Genomic DNA, 17,048 nt, shown 5'->3' on the forward strand with positions numbered 1-17,048 from the left:
TGAAATGGGACACTGAATAAGAGCCAGCATGTACTTGAACAGAACACATCTCGGGTTGTTGACTTTAACTTGGATCTTTACATAGTATGTATGATTCTCTGCTTGGTACTGCACTCTACTTTAGTGCTTCATCACAGTTTTCTACTAAAACTTGACCAGGTAATAAAAGCTAGTCAAATAAATCCATTACCAATGTGTATAAAAATCTGACAAGCATTTTTTTTAATAGCTTTATTCACAGGAAACTGATTCTTCTATGTACCATTACTGAACAATTCTAATGATTACTGAACATTCAGGAAACATGGATCAAAAGTCAGCTTTAAAGAAGGTATCTCTGACAGCCCCAAGAATCTGATCAAGACAACCTCTGAAGGCAAACTATTGCCTGGACACTTTCACTTGCAGATCAGTTCATCACAGATCTACTGCTGAATTACAAGTGGTAAGCACAAACTCTGTATTAGTCATCATATGTCTAACATCTGTGTCCTACAGTACAACATGACTTTCCTTTTCTGCAACATGATTTCATAAACAGCACAAGACTAACTGAATAGATTAGTAAAAGTCTAAAACATGCCCTACCAAAATGATATACTGTAAATGGTGTCATAAAGTCACATTCTAAAGGTTTAAGCCAAATTATTGTAGGATTGCACCTTAGACTAAAATAGGATATTAATTTTTTTTCTTTCCACATGCCTGTGATAAACCAAGCATCTCCTCAAGGTACATTGGGTCACAGCTCTCCCACTCAACTCAAACCCTTATGCAAGTCACTTATTACCACAAGTAATAAGTGCAAGTTTGCTTATTACCACAGAACACCCTACAGCCAAGAGGACACCGTATAAGCTGAGAAAAAATCAAAGCCCTAAAGGTTTGACTGCTGTCATGCTCCTATTTAAAGGGCAAACACTGCAAGGTGTCAGAGAACTGTACTAAAAACCCTTGAGGTGCAGACTGTAGAGCATGAAGACATGTGGCATCACTGAACATGTCAGAAACACACTCCTATGCTTACTGCCTTTTCCTTCTTTAATTTTTTGGGGAGGAGACAGGAAAGTGAGAAGGCAGCATAATTCCAGTGTTGCCCTTCAATTCTCCCCAGAGTACAGAACAACCCTGCCTGTGTTTACTGTGGTTGTCACAGCAGGACGGTTCACAACAGCTCACAAAACAAGACCACTATTGATCAGGGCCATACGAAAATCTGGAGCCCAATCTCATTCCACTCGAGCCATGGAGTACCAAATCCAATGGTGTGGAGAAGAATGAAAAACAACATTACTCTTTTTTAAAGAAACTTGTGGATTTGGTGTCAATAAACTGCTGAGCAACAAAGTAATGTCAGGCTGAGTGCCCAGAAACACATCACTTAATAAACATGAGTAACAGCCTGGGTCTGGACCTCCCTCTTGTGAGCTGTGGCACGAGCCCAGTGTTGTCCACCACGTGACACCAACACAGGGATCCTAAACTAAGCAATGTGGCCAAAAGACCCAAATTCATTATAACAGCAGGACCCCAGAAACTGACAGTTTTGCACAGAACCACCTTCATGAATTAACAGAAATCACTCTGTACAAAAAATTACTCCACATTCCACAAAATACAGCCCAAGAACCATTTCATTACAATACAGCTCATGGAAAAAAGTTATCCCATCCGTTCAGCAAATCTTTGGTGTTGGTGTACACAGCAACACTGACTCTTGCCTTGGCTGCCACAGGTTGTCACCTTAGTGGTTTTTCTTACTGAGCCTTGCAGAAATGTCTGTATCCTAATTGCAGGGTGGACATGCCAGAGTCCAAAGTGCAGCATTAAGTGGGGTAAACTGGCCAAGTCACCTGAAAGATTGGGCTCTCAGAAGGATGCATTCACCCCAACCCTCTGGTTATCAAGTTAGCATTTGCTGAAGCCAGTCCCACAGTACCTGAACATACAGGAGTTTTGTTCTGTACAGAAGAGCCGCTAATAGGTTTGCCATCAGGTGTCACACACCAGCAGTATCCAGTGTAGGTATGGCACTGCACCTGTTTAATAAAACAAAGAGCAGGCATTTCATTTCTCGCTCTATCACCAACCACTTTATTATCATTCAGCATCTTATTGCAAGTCCCAACCCAGAGGTATCACAAACACATGCTTCAGAGCAAGGAGGTCTTACAGAAGAGTACCTTTGATATGATTATCTTTTCTTCCCTCACCACCCCCCTACACTCCAAGAAAGGTGATTTCTCCTACTCCAACTCCTGCAGCTGAAACTCAGAAGGCAAAAGAAGTTACAAGTAATCATCTGAGAACACTTTAGCTGGGAGATGCAGCAGTTGTATCTCACCTCGTTCCACCCTCTGCTACATCCCACTTACTGTTTACTATTAAAAACCTGTCCCACTGCATCCCAACTGGGTTATGCAGAGGCCACCCTATCCCAAATTCCATAGCCACTGCTTGAGAGCACCATCTGTAGGCATTTTAGAAGCATTTTGTTCAGTAATGGCTGGAAAAGGGCAATACCGACTTGCTTAACAAACCTTCTCCAGACAGATTTAAGCTCTGTTGTGTTACTATGTCAAACTACACAGCAGGAGCAAGATCCAACATGCTAGCTCCTCATATATTGACATGGACTTAAGAACATTTGATGAATGTTCGAGTGAGTCAAAAGGTACACAGTATAAAATTCATCTTGATTGACTTTAAAGCTCTACTTCTGAACTGAACATCTAGAACTGCCCAGTTCCTTCCTTCACCACAGAAACACACCAGAATTACGAATTCAGATACAGAACCTCTCAAATAAGGGTAAGTTCTAATCTTGCAGACTGATCTTAGTAACATCTATGGAGACATTAATTCAGCACCACTAAAATTTCATTCAGCCTAACAAATCTAATGATAGCCTTTGCCTCAGCTTCCAGAGTAGCCAGCAACTGGATGAAATTCAGGATGCCTTTGACATCTTTGAGATAAAAGCAAACTGCCATTGTACAGGCATCTGTGTAAACACTAACAGGTCTCAAAATTCTTTCTAACAAGCATACTTTCAGCTGGAGTTAAATGTGCACATCAGTACCTTGAAATGGTATAGAAGCACATCCTGTTACTATAAACTCGAGATGGCTCCTTCGATACATTTCTGAAAAAAGCCATTAAATGAGACCATTTCAGAAGTTGCCTTTTTATTTTACTTGTAAAATTAATTCTGTTCATTCTTTTTCCAAACAAGTTCACTGAAACCAATTTCCAATTCCAGTCCTCTTCACACAGAAGAGAAGAGTGATGGGGTGTTTGTGCTGGTCCCCTCATTAGGGATCCTTCAGAGCAAAACCAGTCATTCCCCCTCGCTGACAGCTGGCTTCAATGCCCTAAGGTAGCAAAGTTTGTACAGAGACTTAATGACAGTTTTTTTTAAAGGCTTTGAATACCACATAAAACATGATCTAAGAGCAATTATAACAGAGTACGTCGTGTTTATCTTGGGTTTTACTAAAGTGCAAATCAATCATTTTGCCTCAAGCATTTACTTTTAGTAGCCAAAATCAACAGCTATCTCATGTACCCGTGTTACTGCAGTCACTGTCACTGCTATTTGCAGATTCATTTTTCTTCTCTCAATATATCACAATACTGATGGCAAATTACTCAAGAGTACTATGACTATAATAAACAATAATCAAGTTAGAAAATATTTGTTATTGCTCAATGTTATCAATTGAACACTAAAAACAAATGTGATGGATCTGTTTGGGTTTATGTTTAGAGTTTATCTTTGCTGATCACACACACACACACACACAAGACTGCATTCCCAACAGCACAAGAAGATGCATTAATTGTAAAAATCCTACCAAGGGATAAAGCTAAATGCCAGGATAAGGTCTTGAATTGTAGGGCAAGATTATTCCATGTTACGTTATATAAAACAACCCAGTGTACTCAGCATTTAAAAAACTCAAGTACTAGTCACTTGATAGTCCTTTAGCCAAACTTTCGGAAAAATAACAAAGTACATGGCAGAGGAGTCAAAAAAAATGTATTGACACAAATTCAGGACAGATGCATTAAGAGTATGTTACATATCTCAGTGGAGAGCTACAAATTACATATGCTCATTTATGGAAGCCAAGCACATTACACCCATAAAAAAGTGAAGTAATTTTGTAAATAACTAGGCTAAGAAATGCTAGTCTTCCTTGGACTGGTATCCCATCACCTTTTCTCCCCCATGCTGCCATTAACAAAAGAAAGAAATTGCCATTAGAAAAAGGAAGGGGGGAAAAAGAAAATCTGAGACTGACAGCACTCAGCACTTTCACCACAACCACAAGTTTTACTGCAGTACCAAAGGGCTTCCCTTCTACAGATAACAGCTGCAATTAAAGCTCAGCCATTATCCTAAAGGCCAGACAGTTAGCCATGAAGAATGGGCACTGCAGAAATCTCCAGTGCAGTTGTTTTTCCTGAATGTCTTCACACTGAGACACCTTTCACCGTGATACCTGACCAGGTCTCAGTACAATTTAGAGTGGTGATAACAGTGGCCTACAGCCTAGAGTTTGCATCTTAAAGGCTGGGAGGGAAAGTAAACTCTTCATCACTTACATAGTACTGGCATGCCACTGAAAAAAGCGTAAAGGCAACAGCTGATCCAGTACACTGTCTAAGCACTGTGTGTAAACAAACACAAAATGTTGACTATTTCAGAGCACCTCCAGCAATGAATATCCAAAATTTGGGGGTTTACTTTAAAATTTTCCATTGACCTTACATTTGAGCTTTTATTTCTGAACAAAATTTCAACTGTCAACCCAAAATTCGACCTCATTGTCATCCTACTCCCAAAGTAGTGAGATTTTTAAACACTTATCTTCAGGTAAGTAAGTTTGCAACCATGACAGATGTTTACTGCACAGATCTAATCTTCAGCTAATGAGTTAATTTTGACTCTATCAAAATACAAGTTAGAAAAAATGTGTTTGACTTTTTTGGCACTCAATCTTCTAAAACTAAGCATTGAGGCAGAGGAAATACAATCTTATATACTTAATAGATTTGATTGTTAACCAAGCTGCAGTTACAGAACGCGCCTGTTACAGCTGGAAAGGCACACGACAGAATTCGGTATCTCAGATTAACACACAACAGCTGTATTGTATGTTACATAATAGGAAATCAGATAAATAAAACCTGTAAATCATTTGAGGTCTTCAACAGATACCCCACTAACATCTACATTAAAAAAAAAAAAATCCAATTGCATTTTAAAGCACTACAAGCAGCCAAATCCCTGATCATGCAGAAGGACACTGTTCCTATTTTTCATGGAGAGATAGGTCATCTTACCTGTGTCTCAACTAAAGGATGAAAAGCATGAGGGGCAAACCCAAGAAAAATTGCTCCAGATCACCACTCCCCAAATTAAAAGTGTAGCAGCAGTTTCTCTATTCCACCCTGCCATTACAACGTGTGAAATCAAACAGTAGCCTATACACTGGCCAAATACCTGCTCTCATAAAATTCCTTACAATATGTAAGCACGCCATTCTTTGGGTTTCTTCAGTATCTCACTGACAATGCCAGGATCTGATTCCCAAGTAAAGCTTCTAAACAAGCAAGCTTCTAAAGTAAAGCTTCCAGACAAGCAAGCAGCATCCCTTTATAACTATTTAACAAATAAGGATCAAGGGGATGTTGCTCAGACAGAAATCTGAGTGAGAGAGAAGTCATATACACATATGATGGAGAGAACAGAGGCAAAGCAGCAATTCTGTGACGGCTGAAACCAGCTTCCATGGAGTTACAGGAAGAGGTAGTTGCCTGTAATAGGCTTGAAGGAACCTTGGACAAGCACTGGGCTGACAACAGGAACACTCAGACTAGCCTCTCACTGCTGCTCAGATGAAATGTTTAGCAACCCATTCCTCTCCCATCACAGATCAAACAAACACTGCCTGGCTCCTTCCACAATGGAGGGCAGAGATGAGAAGGGAAGAACATTCATTCTGTATTGAAAGCTATACTTCTATGAGAAAAGAAAAAACACATTCAGTTTTTGAATGGCACTGCCGAGGCTAAGGGCAGGAAGCAGAGCTACTGACTGCATTCACATTCACAGCACCAGGCAAGGCTCCAAACCCTGGCTGCATCCAGGTGCTCCTTGTAAACACTGTGAAAACAGCTAAATAAATAGCTCCAAGTCAGCAGGTCATCCAGTCTGACCCAGGGAGCAGAAGCCAGTGTGATGCAGCAATTCTTTAATCAAGTCTTTCCTTTGGTCAAGCCTCTGAGACTCAGCTAGAAAGTCCTCTGAACCCACAACTGCACACTGGCCTGATGGCTATATATCTTAAATCTGCATGGTGATCCTCTGTTCTGGTGCACATGTCTTGCTATAATGCTTAGACTCTGCATCTTGTAATACTTTTTGCTACATTAAGAGTCAGCTGATTATTGTCAGAAACCTGCCTTACCTTTATAGGCAATTTTAGGGGAGCTATGAATTAGTCTGCATCTTGTATTTAAGCCTCTTTGGGACTGCAGCCCCTTAAACAATTCTTGTCACTTTTTCTGTTCTCCACTCCTATTTAATTATTCACAAATGGTGCTGTGCAAATGTTCCCACCAGGGCTTTATGCAGCACCCACCTCCCTCAAGTCTATGCACCACTCAAGAAATGGGAATTTCACTGTTCATACCACCAGGGGAAAAAATGACCTGAAGTAAAACAATCTTAATTGTGATCAAGGGCATTCCCATCACACACGCTGGTACATAGGTTATTTTTAGTTCAGGAAAAGGGTCCTCAAGAGAGGCTTTCTGCTTCTGACACAGAATGTGACACTTTGAAGCCAAGAATGACCTTACATTGTCACTTCCCCTAAGTATGTCTACTCTTGCTTTAAGAACCTGTTCCTTTGCTATCTCAACTGGCACTTCTTTGAAGAAACACCATAAATAACCAAAGTTCTTACCTCCTTACCCACTCATGGTTTATCTTTAGCACATACAAATGAGAGATACAATGAAAGCCACAGGAAGAAGGCTAGTGTTTAAGTAGCAAACCTGCAGAGCAGTATTCACAGAAAGCTACAGCTACCATCATTTATAGAAGGGATATCTTTTCATAAAAAAAAAAAAGCCAGAACTACTTACCACTTAAAAACAAAATGCTTTTTAAAAAGTTTTTTTTTTAAATCTAGCAAGACAGACTGTGTTCTTCTGAAATGAGAGGTGAATTCTTTGAGAGCATAGTATTGCTGGAATCTGAGCACTGGATAATGGAATAACAGACAGCATCCCGGGAATGAAGGATGTCTATGCAGTACCTTGCTGCATTAAGAAGTTTGTAATTCTGCCCAGCACCACACTACCCTAGCCAATACAGAGGAGCAGACTTGGATCATGAAATCACACTGAAAGCTGAAAGGGGTCCCCACATCTTTAGAAAGGGCTGTTTGGGGAACCTGGGAGAAAACAGAACTTTTTATGTGCATTAGCATAGTGTAGAGTGAAACTACTGGTATGGACCATAATACTGATCTCTCTTTCCAAGCAGACTTATATTACAAGATGTGGTATCTGATAATGCAGAACTGCTCTGATAGCCAGCCCCTCATTAGAGGGGCTGACTGTCAGACCTGTCATAAGATCACAGGTTTGACTGATGCACTCATTTTAACAGAAATCTCAGTGCTACATCATAGCTGCACCAGGAGGGAGATTTTAAGAACCCTAAATTCAAAGAAACTTTCCAAGGAGATTTGTCCTCAGTTTTATGCAGACTTGTAAGGAAAAGAAACCACAACTAGACAGTGGAAGGTGGCAGCAAACAGTAAGACATACCACAAAGTCCCACAAAACTACACCCCCAAGGCAGGATTAACATTATTCATGTTCATATTAATCTCTCTGAAACAGATCCCATTTAAAATCTCAGCAACCTTTTCTGAAAAACTGCTTGGGGAAAAAGTATGAAGAATGCAAGTCTCCCTCAGCCCATGGCAACAAGCCCAATGGCACTAGGCAGCAAAAGAAAGTGTGCAGATTACCCACTAGCGCCTGTTGTTTATGAAGAACAGATCACAGCAGGTTAAGTGCAGCATAGAAAAGGAATGGCATTTATGGAAAATATACAGCATACCAGCAAAAAAAGGCAAAAGTCTTGGGAACACAAACTAGTTTTAGTCATGGTTAATTCTGCACAAAAGTGACCTCAGTTTTCTACAATTAATCAAATTACTCGTATCTAACAAACATTCTTATGTTGTGAATAACTCAAATTTTATCTGCCTGCTTATATTACTGTGGGCTAAGTGTAGAGATTTTGTTATAGGAAGCAATATTCCCCACACAGACTGAAATATAAAGACATAGCAATTCCAGAGGAGTTAATCAGATCTGCTTCCCCATTTACAGTCATCCCATCATGCCTGCAAGTGGCATCACTTCTCCATCCTGCAAATGCATGCCACATCTGTAGATGCCTAAGTAGCCCTAAAAGGGGACTTGATAAGATCTCCGCAATACACGAACTCAACAAGGGAAGCAGCACACATGTTGCATAGAAACAGTTACGACAGCCAGTGAACTGACAAGTGCTAGCTCCTCTTGATGCAGTACACAAACCCTATTATACCTAGTCATGCATACAAAAACTGGAAAACTGATCAGCTGAGCAACAGAATTGGTGGCAACACTGATTTCAGGCTAAATTTCACAGGCAATCAAAGCCAGACAGGTCATGCAAGTGTTTTAAGACATGTGTGATGTCTCTCTACAAAAGGGTTTAAATGCAAGCCAAACGAAGGCCTTTGCCTTTAGGCCCTTCTCCCTTTCACCCTTGTTGCCACATCCAACTATGGTAGATGCAGGAGGAAGTAAGCTGAGCGTGGTCTTCCTCCCGCAGCTGCTGCCCACATGGCACATGCCCTGGCAGAGGAGCTGCCTTCTCATCACCCCCTGCAGCACCTCCAGCTCCAAACCCAGCACTGAACTGGCGACAGCTCCAGCAGCTGCAAAGGGCAAACCTGAGCTGCTTTCAGAGGAACAGCCCCACTTTCAGTGTTTACCCAGAGTGATGGCAGTTTAGTTTTAATCAAGATAATTACAATGAACTACAAAAGCAACAGCTCAATCTAGTTAAGGCCAAGCAGGTTCTCTGAACATAGATACTACTACCTAATTCTCCCACATCTGTACCGCTCTTGTTTTTCAGTCCTACAAAAATTTCAAGAATTCCCAACAATTAATTAGTTAAATTAAAAATCAGACTCTCGAAGTCTGGTGGCAAGGACAATGACGTGGGTCTGAATACTGCTGTGTTCAGTTGGCTCAGCAAGATGACCTAAAAGCAAGTAAGCTACGTCTTGAATGAGTGCTGTAACACTTCAGACATTTGATATTCTAAATATATGCATGCATCTTTGATCAGAATTTTTCTTCTACATAAAACTCCCTTTCAATAACAGTTACACAGAAAGGGGGAAGTTGTTGAAGAAGTCTCCCTAGCCAACTTTATTTATCTTGAAACATGTGCATCTGCTTAAGACTCTTGTTGGGATGGGGATTCCATGTTGAAGAGCACAATGGGTATTCTTCCTAGAAACTTCATTAAGAGATGCTGTTCTGTTGTAGACTTCCTATCTGAGATTTTGGAGTCTAGATGGAGCAACATTCAGGTATTGAACCAGAATAAACTAACAACAGTCCAGAGCTGACTTCAGCAAAGCCTCAGGGACTTCACCAGAACACAGCCTCCCTGTAAAGCAGAACCCAAGAGCTTCAATTCTCTGCACAAGAGATGCAGTATCAAAAAGTACCTCCACCAGATGAGATCTATTTATGAGTTGCTGGAAGCAAAACTGTTTAGACTGTTCACTAAAATTCTAGTCTTTATACATCCTTTTTTAAATCAAAATTTGATTTGTTTTGACCAGAAGCTAAAGGAAATATTTGTCTCAAAAGCAGGCTGAAACTAGTTAGCTTTCTTGGACATTATTTTTCATTTAAATCTTATGCAGGGACAATTACCTTAAATGCTACAATATAACTGATGAAGCTGGTTCATAAGGTATGTGGAACACAGGGTATTTTTATGAACCAAGGAATTATATGAATTTCAGTTAATTCCAGATACAAAGAGATCAGAGGCTTTTCTTCATCATGCCAGGTAAAACAAAAGCATTTTAGTGTTCACAGATAGAACTGAATGGAGGAAGAATGTGAAATACCACTTGGCTGCCAAGTGACACCACACAATTTTTGTAAGCAGTTTCATGCTGTCCCTCAACTGGCAACCAGCACTGGCTAAGGAATGTGCCAAGGAAAAGTCCAGCAAACTTCTCCACAATCCAAACACTGGTACCAACCTTCAAAATAAACCTGTCTGAAACAAAGCTTTATCAACTATACTATCAGTCCAGCCTTATCTTTTATAAAGATAAAAATTTCACCTACTTTCCTCTCCAAGAGGTTGATGGACAGACAATAGACATTTCAAAGTTTGCTTTCCTTACCCTTTTTTTCTTGAGCTATGAAATTTAACATGGAACACTTTGTTCCATGTTGGCCCACTGTGATAGTTTTTATAAATATTAGCCTCCAGTGCCAACAGAATCTGAGAAGCTCTACACAAAATCAAATTGCAACAGTTGAAAGTGCACTTCAACTGCAAGAAACTGCAGCCATCTTCTCTTATCCCAACCTTACCATGATGGTCCACACAGTACAGAAATAGAATGCTGCTTTAAAGAACCATGCAGAGTTTGCAGGATGAATGCAACTTTTTCCATATCATCATCAAAAAACAAAAACAAAACAAAAACACTCCCACACACCAGATAATGGGAGGGTAAGGCTGAGGAGGGGAATAAAATTTTTGGTGGGTTATCACAAAAAAAAATCTTTCCTCTCCTATCCCCCCAGGCATCACAAAATGTTTGAACCAAATCCAAAGTTCTCTGCCTTTCTCATCTTTTTAAGCAAATATTGATTCTGTCTTGGACTTTCTTTTAACTTCAGAAGACCCTGCAAACAACCAATATATCCTAAAATTTCTCCAAGAAAGAAGGTATCTAGAACAGTATGAGGTATATGAAAAGTTAGGCAAAAAACATTCTGTGATTTACCTAAACCCACAAAGTAGAGGTCCCAGGTTTTGTAGGTTGCAGGTTTTTAACTTTTTAGATGCATGCAAAACTGAGCAGACAGCATGAAACTGTGTCAGGAAACTGTGCATGAGCCATTTTTAACAGCCAGTTCAGTCAGCACTAGGGCACCTCCCAATATGCAAGGGGTAACAGAACCAGGTATCACTCCTCATTTCTACCCTGCTCTGGCAAACTTCAGCCAGAGTGTGAACAGTGAGGAATCAAAAACCCAAACAAAACAGCCTCATCTCCTCTCTGCCAGTCCTCCAAATCACTACAGGATATATAGCACAAAAAGTAACCAGCAGAAGGAAGAGGCTGAACAGACTGCTTTTTCTCCTGGGATAGATGAAGCAGAGGTAAGAGCAGAATCAGCTGCATCCACCCTGCTCTGTGTGTGTAAGCCACACCTCTCTTTGCACCCCGTCTTCATGGAAAAAATTACCTCCCCTGCAACTGTTTTTTTTTTTCTATGCAATGCTGAAAATTATTGCCATTTTTTTCTGTACTACACTGGAGCTGGGTGCTATTGCATATGTGTATGTCTTTTAAGGTATTGTGACAGAATCAAAACTTCTGTTCCTAACAAAGTTCCCAGCTTTCAAATTTCTACCCAAGTAAAGTCAGAGTGTGCACCCACTCTGCTATCATCACCTGGTTCACCCCTTAACACTGAATCTCCCACAGACACCCAAAGCCTGGCTGAATGAAGCAAATAGAAATTTTACCTGCATGAAAGATCCATCCTCATTGCATTCTGGGATGAAGACTGCTTCCTGAGGCTTCTTTGCCTGTTCCAGTGCTTGAGCTCTCTCTAATCGACACTTGCTTTGGCCAGCATCTACCAAGAGAAAAGCAAAACTCACATTGCAATTTGGCCTCTCCAAAAGCTACCAGATGACCCACTCAGCTACGAGGGAAAAAACCCCAAAACAAATAAATATGAAGTATAAAAGACCATTACCTGCACATTCACAAGGTAGATATGGAGTTACCACTCATAATCCTAAAGACAAATATGAACCCAGGCAATGAAATTACAACTCAGTTAATTAAGAACTGCCTAATTTCCTAGCCAATAGTTTTTATGGTCATCTAAGGACCCTGGAAGCTTCTTTCAACCAGCACTGGAGCACAATGCCCACACAATGAAATGCCATTAGCAGCCTGAAACTGGATGGCTGAGTATCACCAAATAATTCAGGCCAAGCAGCAAGCAGGGTGGAAAAGAAGTGATGATCCCCTCTTCTCTGAGTAACTCTCCCAGGAAGATACTAAAATAGCCAGCCATCCATATGAACTTCCCCCTCTGTATGGTTCAGATGAGGCAGATACACCATTTTCTGTGCTTTCCTGAAACCCAGCTTTTACCTCTAGTCCCAGTGCTTACAGCCAGGTGTGCATTACAACTTTCTCGTATCAGTTACTCACTTCAGAGAAAAGAAAAAAAATTGCTCTGCAAGCAGAGTTTGAAGGGGTTAAGATCTCAGTTCTTACTTCAGATGATGGCAAAGTGTAGCATGACCTTAACCCATTCCAGGTGGAGCTCATGGTTACAGAGTATACCCAGATAAGTCTAACTCTAATGACTGATGGGTAAAAAGAGGCAAGTTCTGCCCTGCAGAGAACCAGATTGACTCAGTGTTTACATTTTAAAACATCAGGTCTAACAATACTGCTGTTCAGTCTAGAAAGAGAAGGAAAACAGTGAACATCTGTTTCCATGACACTCTGACACCAGAACTAGCACCTTCTTTCTTCTCCCATGAATCCACTGACCAAAGATTTTTAGTGCGGAAACTTCAAAATCTTTTAGCAGCACCATACAGAGTGAACAAGTTTCAATCCTCCTTGTACCAGGCATGGAAATCATATTGGTTAACAAAAAACTCCACTGGATCCCTGAAGATTCCATTCTGTTTCATCAATCACATGAACTTTGACAACAGAATCACTAATACCAGCATAAAATTAGAAAGTCAGTCTGGGTTCTTAGAGCAACTGAGTTCACATTGTGTGGCAACAGAAGTAACTTCCATCCAGGCATCTCTAGACACAGAAATCAATGACAATGCTGTAACCAGTTTTGATAAAGACAGACCACAGCTTTCAGGCTGAGCACTTTATTTATACATCTGATGACTCAAGAGATTAAGTTTTTGTCAACACAGTTTCATTTTAAACAGATCACATTACTTCCCAAGAAGGATTTCACAAGTCTTCTGAAGTTATGAAAATCAAACTGTTCTCTCTGGAAAAAGAATGATTCAGGGCAACAGTATACAGTAAAGATGCCGCTGCTTAGGCTCTGCATTAGGAAGCAACAGTACCTGTAAGAATTCTGCCAATGACCACTGAGTGATTACAAGTTGCTCACCTCACCCTGTGTGACCTTATGTCACTTCTGATCCTATGTCACTTATCTTAAGACTAATTTGTTTGTTGGGTGTTTGCAAAATACCAAAGCATATGGAACTTTGATCTCAGGTGGGCCCACTATGCACCTCTATAAAGTGTGAAATTGTTACAGAATAAAAAATACTTGAATAAAATTTATACTGTATTTTTTTTCTGGTTATCCATCAGCTTTGACATGGAATTTCCTTTTTGCCTGCTTGCCAATGTGACCAGATGATCAGACCTTGTTTGCACATCTCCAGTGGAGGATAGTCCTGCCAACTGATCTTCCAAACATGTGCTCACTCTTTCAGCTGAAAAGGAAGAACTTGCAATGCTTTTAACTGGAACACCTATCACCTGCAGATCTCCTGTTCAAGCTTAAGAATCTAATCTTGCTTGGCAGGATAGAGGACATTACTACAAAACCAGATGGTGTGCCTGCACTTTGTTTCATATCTGCCTGACTGAAATCACTTTCAACTTCTGCTTCACAGGAGACAACCAAGTAGTGGAAAAAAAAAATCAGCATAGATTATGGAGATGTGCACTTGCAAGGAAAAAAATAGGTCTGAATTTCTTACATGACAATCAAACCACAAATTCCCAAATGAAAGTGTTTTCTAGTCTCTATATATGAGGATACAAGACTGCAGACAGGCATTTCTGGTTCCTCTCCCGAACATAAAACAGAAGCATAAAGCACTTCCATATTCCATCTGCTTTCGTGTTGGCACACTCACAACTGCGCCACTGAAACTGAATGCATCAGCACTGAGCTGCTAGAAACAAACATTTTGTGAGATCCCCCACAGTACAAATACATTAGAAGTCCAGGCAGAAGGGAAGCTAACCCATTTCTTGTCGTCCAATTTGTCTAATCAACAAAGAAACGTGCACAAGATCAAGCCCTTACTTTCAGAAGATAATATAAACACATCATTGCTAAGGCTACCATGTCTCTCCTGGCAATTTTAACAGGCCTTTATAGACTGAACTCTCTACTCCCACCCAGCAGAGCATACTTCAGAGCACACCACCACCACACCACAGTGTTGAAGAGCTCATCGTTGTTGCAGCCCCTTCTGCACTTCAATCGTTGGCTCAAGCAGTGACTCTTCCCAAATTGCTGCTGAAGTACAGAGAAGAGAGAGTTTTTCTCCTGTTCATGAACACTCAGGACTGATTACCTCTCCCATCCTCCCTCACTGATTTCCAAAGGGCATGCCAGTCCTTTTACAGCCTTGATTTGGAACACCTTTATACCACGCTGGGTGGAGAGGTGCATGCATATTGCTATCTTTTTTGTCAGTCTTCCACAGATCAGTTCCAGTAAAAACAGTGCCTCTAAGATCAACATTTACCAGTTTGTTTTTAAAAGGACTGTCAATCCTTCTCTTCCTCACTCCACAGGCTGGTATTTTTATAATGTTTGCATCAACATGTGATTTCAGTGAGATGACTTCACCTTGCTATTTTTGCTTTGTTAATTAGAAAATGTAAAGTATTACATAAGTGCCAAGTGTTTAAAAAGTAACTGTCAAATAGCTCACCCCAAATAAGATGCATTACAAATTTTACTAAAGCCTGATCTTATGATTGTAGGTTCATATACCCTATTCTGCATTTTGACTGCTTACCCAAGTGTTTCAGCACTTTCTTGACTGTTTTTAGAAATGTTATCTGGAATATCAAACACCATGTTTATAAACCAGAATGGCATTAATGCATTCCAGTTTCATGGTTCAAGCAGACTAAATTGGACACTTTTCCCACCATTACATTAGGTGAAAAACCAAAACAGCATAACTGCTTTTGAAAGCAGACCTGATGAATTTTACTTTAAATATCTTCAAACTTGGGACACATTCACTGTAGCTCAGAAAGCTGCCTTTTAAAGAAAATTAATTCTCAAGCTGGGAGCTGGCAACGAGGAGATTGTTAACTACAAGTGATATTTTTGACATCCCTGGCCTAATCAGCACAATGCAGGTGCACATAATTTGGATTTTGCAATGATATTGGCTAGTTACCATGGCTGATCTTATCCATGAATAGTTTATTCAAACAAGACCACCGTGTCCCTCATAACATACACACTGCACTCCTGAACAGGCTCCAAGAATTCCAGCAACCTCACTTCAACAGGCAGAGGCAGTATTGACACCATACAACATCACAGTATAAAGACCCAAGCTCTCCTAAAAACACAAAGTAAAACATCTCCAGGATTCACATAACACTAGCAGCAAATCAATTCAATGCAACCACTAAAATCTATTAAAGCTACTTACTTTTAATTCTCTTATGTTTGTATCCAAAGTTCAAATAGCAAAAATTGATCCAACTATTTTCAGTTCCATTAGGTAACAGTCTCATACAGGCCAGGTCTCCACCAGACATGAAGCAGTTCAGCTACACTAAAGTCAGCACGTTCATACCCATCTACTCAATTATCTGTGTATTTGCACAAAACAGGCAAAAACGGATCTCAGCAAACTACAAAAACATGCCTGTCTATTGTACAGGATATCAATCATTCGTCACTCTCCTCACTGTTTTCCACTTCATTTGGGCCAAGTCCTACACCAGGAATCTGAAACTTGGTCACCCACAGAGAATGGTTCATGTTGGTAGGGACCACTGGAGGTCATCTTGTCCAAACTTCCTGCTAAGGTGGGGTCCCTTGGAGCATGCTACTCAGGACTGATTAGAGACAGCTACAGATATCTCCAGAGGAAGAGACTGGACAACCTCTTTGGGCAGCTGTCCACGCAGCTCTCAAACCACTTCCCTGTCCACATGTCCAGTGTGCACTCCCTAAGCTTTCCTGTGAGGATATCACAGGAGAGGGTGTCAAAAGCCTTCCTGAAGTCCAGGTGGACAACACCCACTACTCTTCCCTCATCTATCCAGCCAGCTGTCCCACCACAGAAGACAATCTGGTTGGTTGAGCATGACTTCCCCATCCACACTGACTACTCCTGGTCACCTTCTTGTCTTCCGTTCACATCAATGCACTTTGTTCCTTTTTTGATATCCATATTGCATTCCTACTCCAGAGTTCCCTAATTTATTCAGAACATGCCTAAATTTGCAAAGTGATCACAAGAGCCATTTTAGATTTTACTAACTGCTGCCAAGGAAGGACATTCTTACTCACAATCAAGGGAGAATAAAGCAAATTTGAAGACAAAACACATGGATCTAGTGAGCAGACAAATTGGTTTCAAAACATCATCTCCGTCCAACAAAAATAGTAGGTAGAAAAGATTATCTTCAAATAATGCACCAGTCAGAAGACCTGCCTTTCTAGCACATTAGCCAAAAGCTGTGTTCATTTACTGTCTCCCAGGAGAAAGGCTGAAGGTCCTGCTACAATCTCCACCAGTAACTTACAGATGGGTTCATTCTACACAGTGACTTGTGATAAGAGCAAACTCTGTACCAGCAGACTTATTAATCCAATTAATAAATCTAAAGAGAACTTTTAGA

General features: G+C 40.5%; 1 protein-coding gene across 5 annotated transcripts in view; it reads right to left on the reverse strand.

Annotated features, from left to right (window-relative positions):
- The window catches only part of SMOC1 (SPARC related modular calcium binding 1), a 127,400-nt gene that overhangs the window by 67,151 nt on the left and 43,201 nt on the right, over window positions 1-17,048 (reverse strand). For all 5 annotated transcript variants that reach the window (XM_063159236.1, XM_063159232.1, XM_063159235.1 and 2 more), the window contains exons 3-4: window positions 11,885-11,997; window positions 1,940-2,039 (exon numbers count right to left, since the gene is read on the reverse strand). In XM_063159236.1, coding sequence (XP_063015306.1) covers window positions 1,940-2,039; window positions 11,885-11,997 — 213 coding nt within the window. The remainder of the gene's footprint in view (window positions 1-1,939; window positions 2,040-11,884; window positions 11,998-17,048) is intronic.

Source organism: Melospiza melodia, chromosome 6 (genome assembly GCF_035770615.1).
Source record: "Melospiza melodia melodia isolate bMelMel2 chromosome 6, bMelMel2.pri, whole genome shotgun sequence".
NCBI lineage: Eukaryota > Metazoa > Chordata > Aves > Passeriformes > Passerellidae > Melospiza > Melospiza melodia.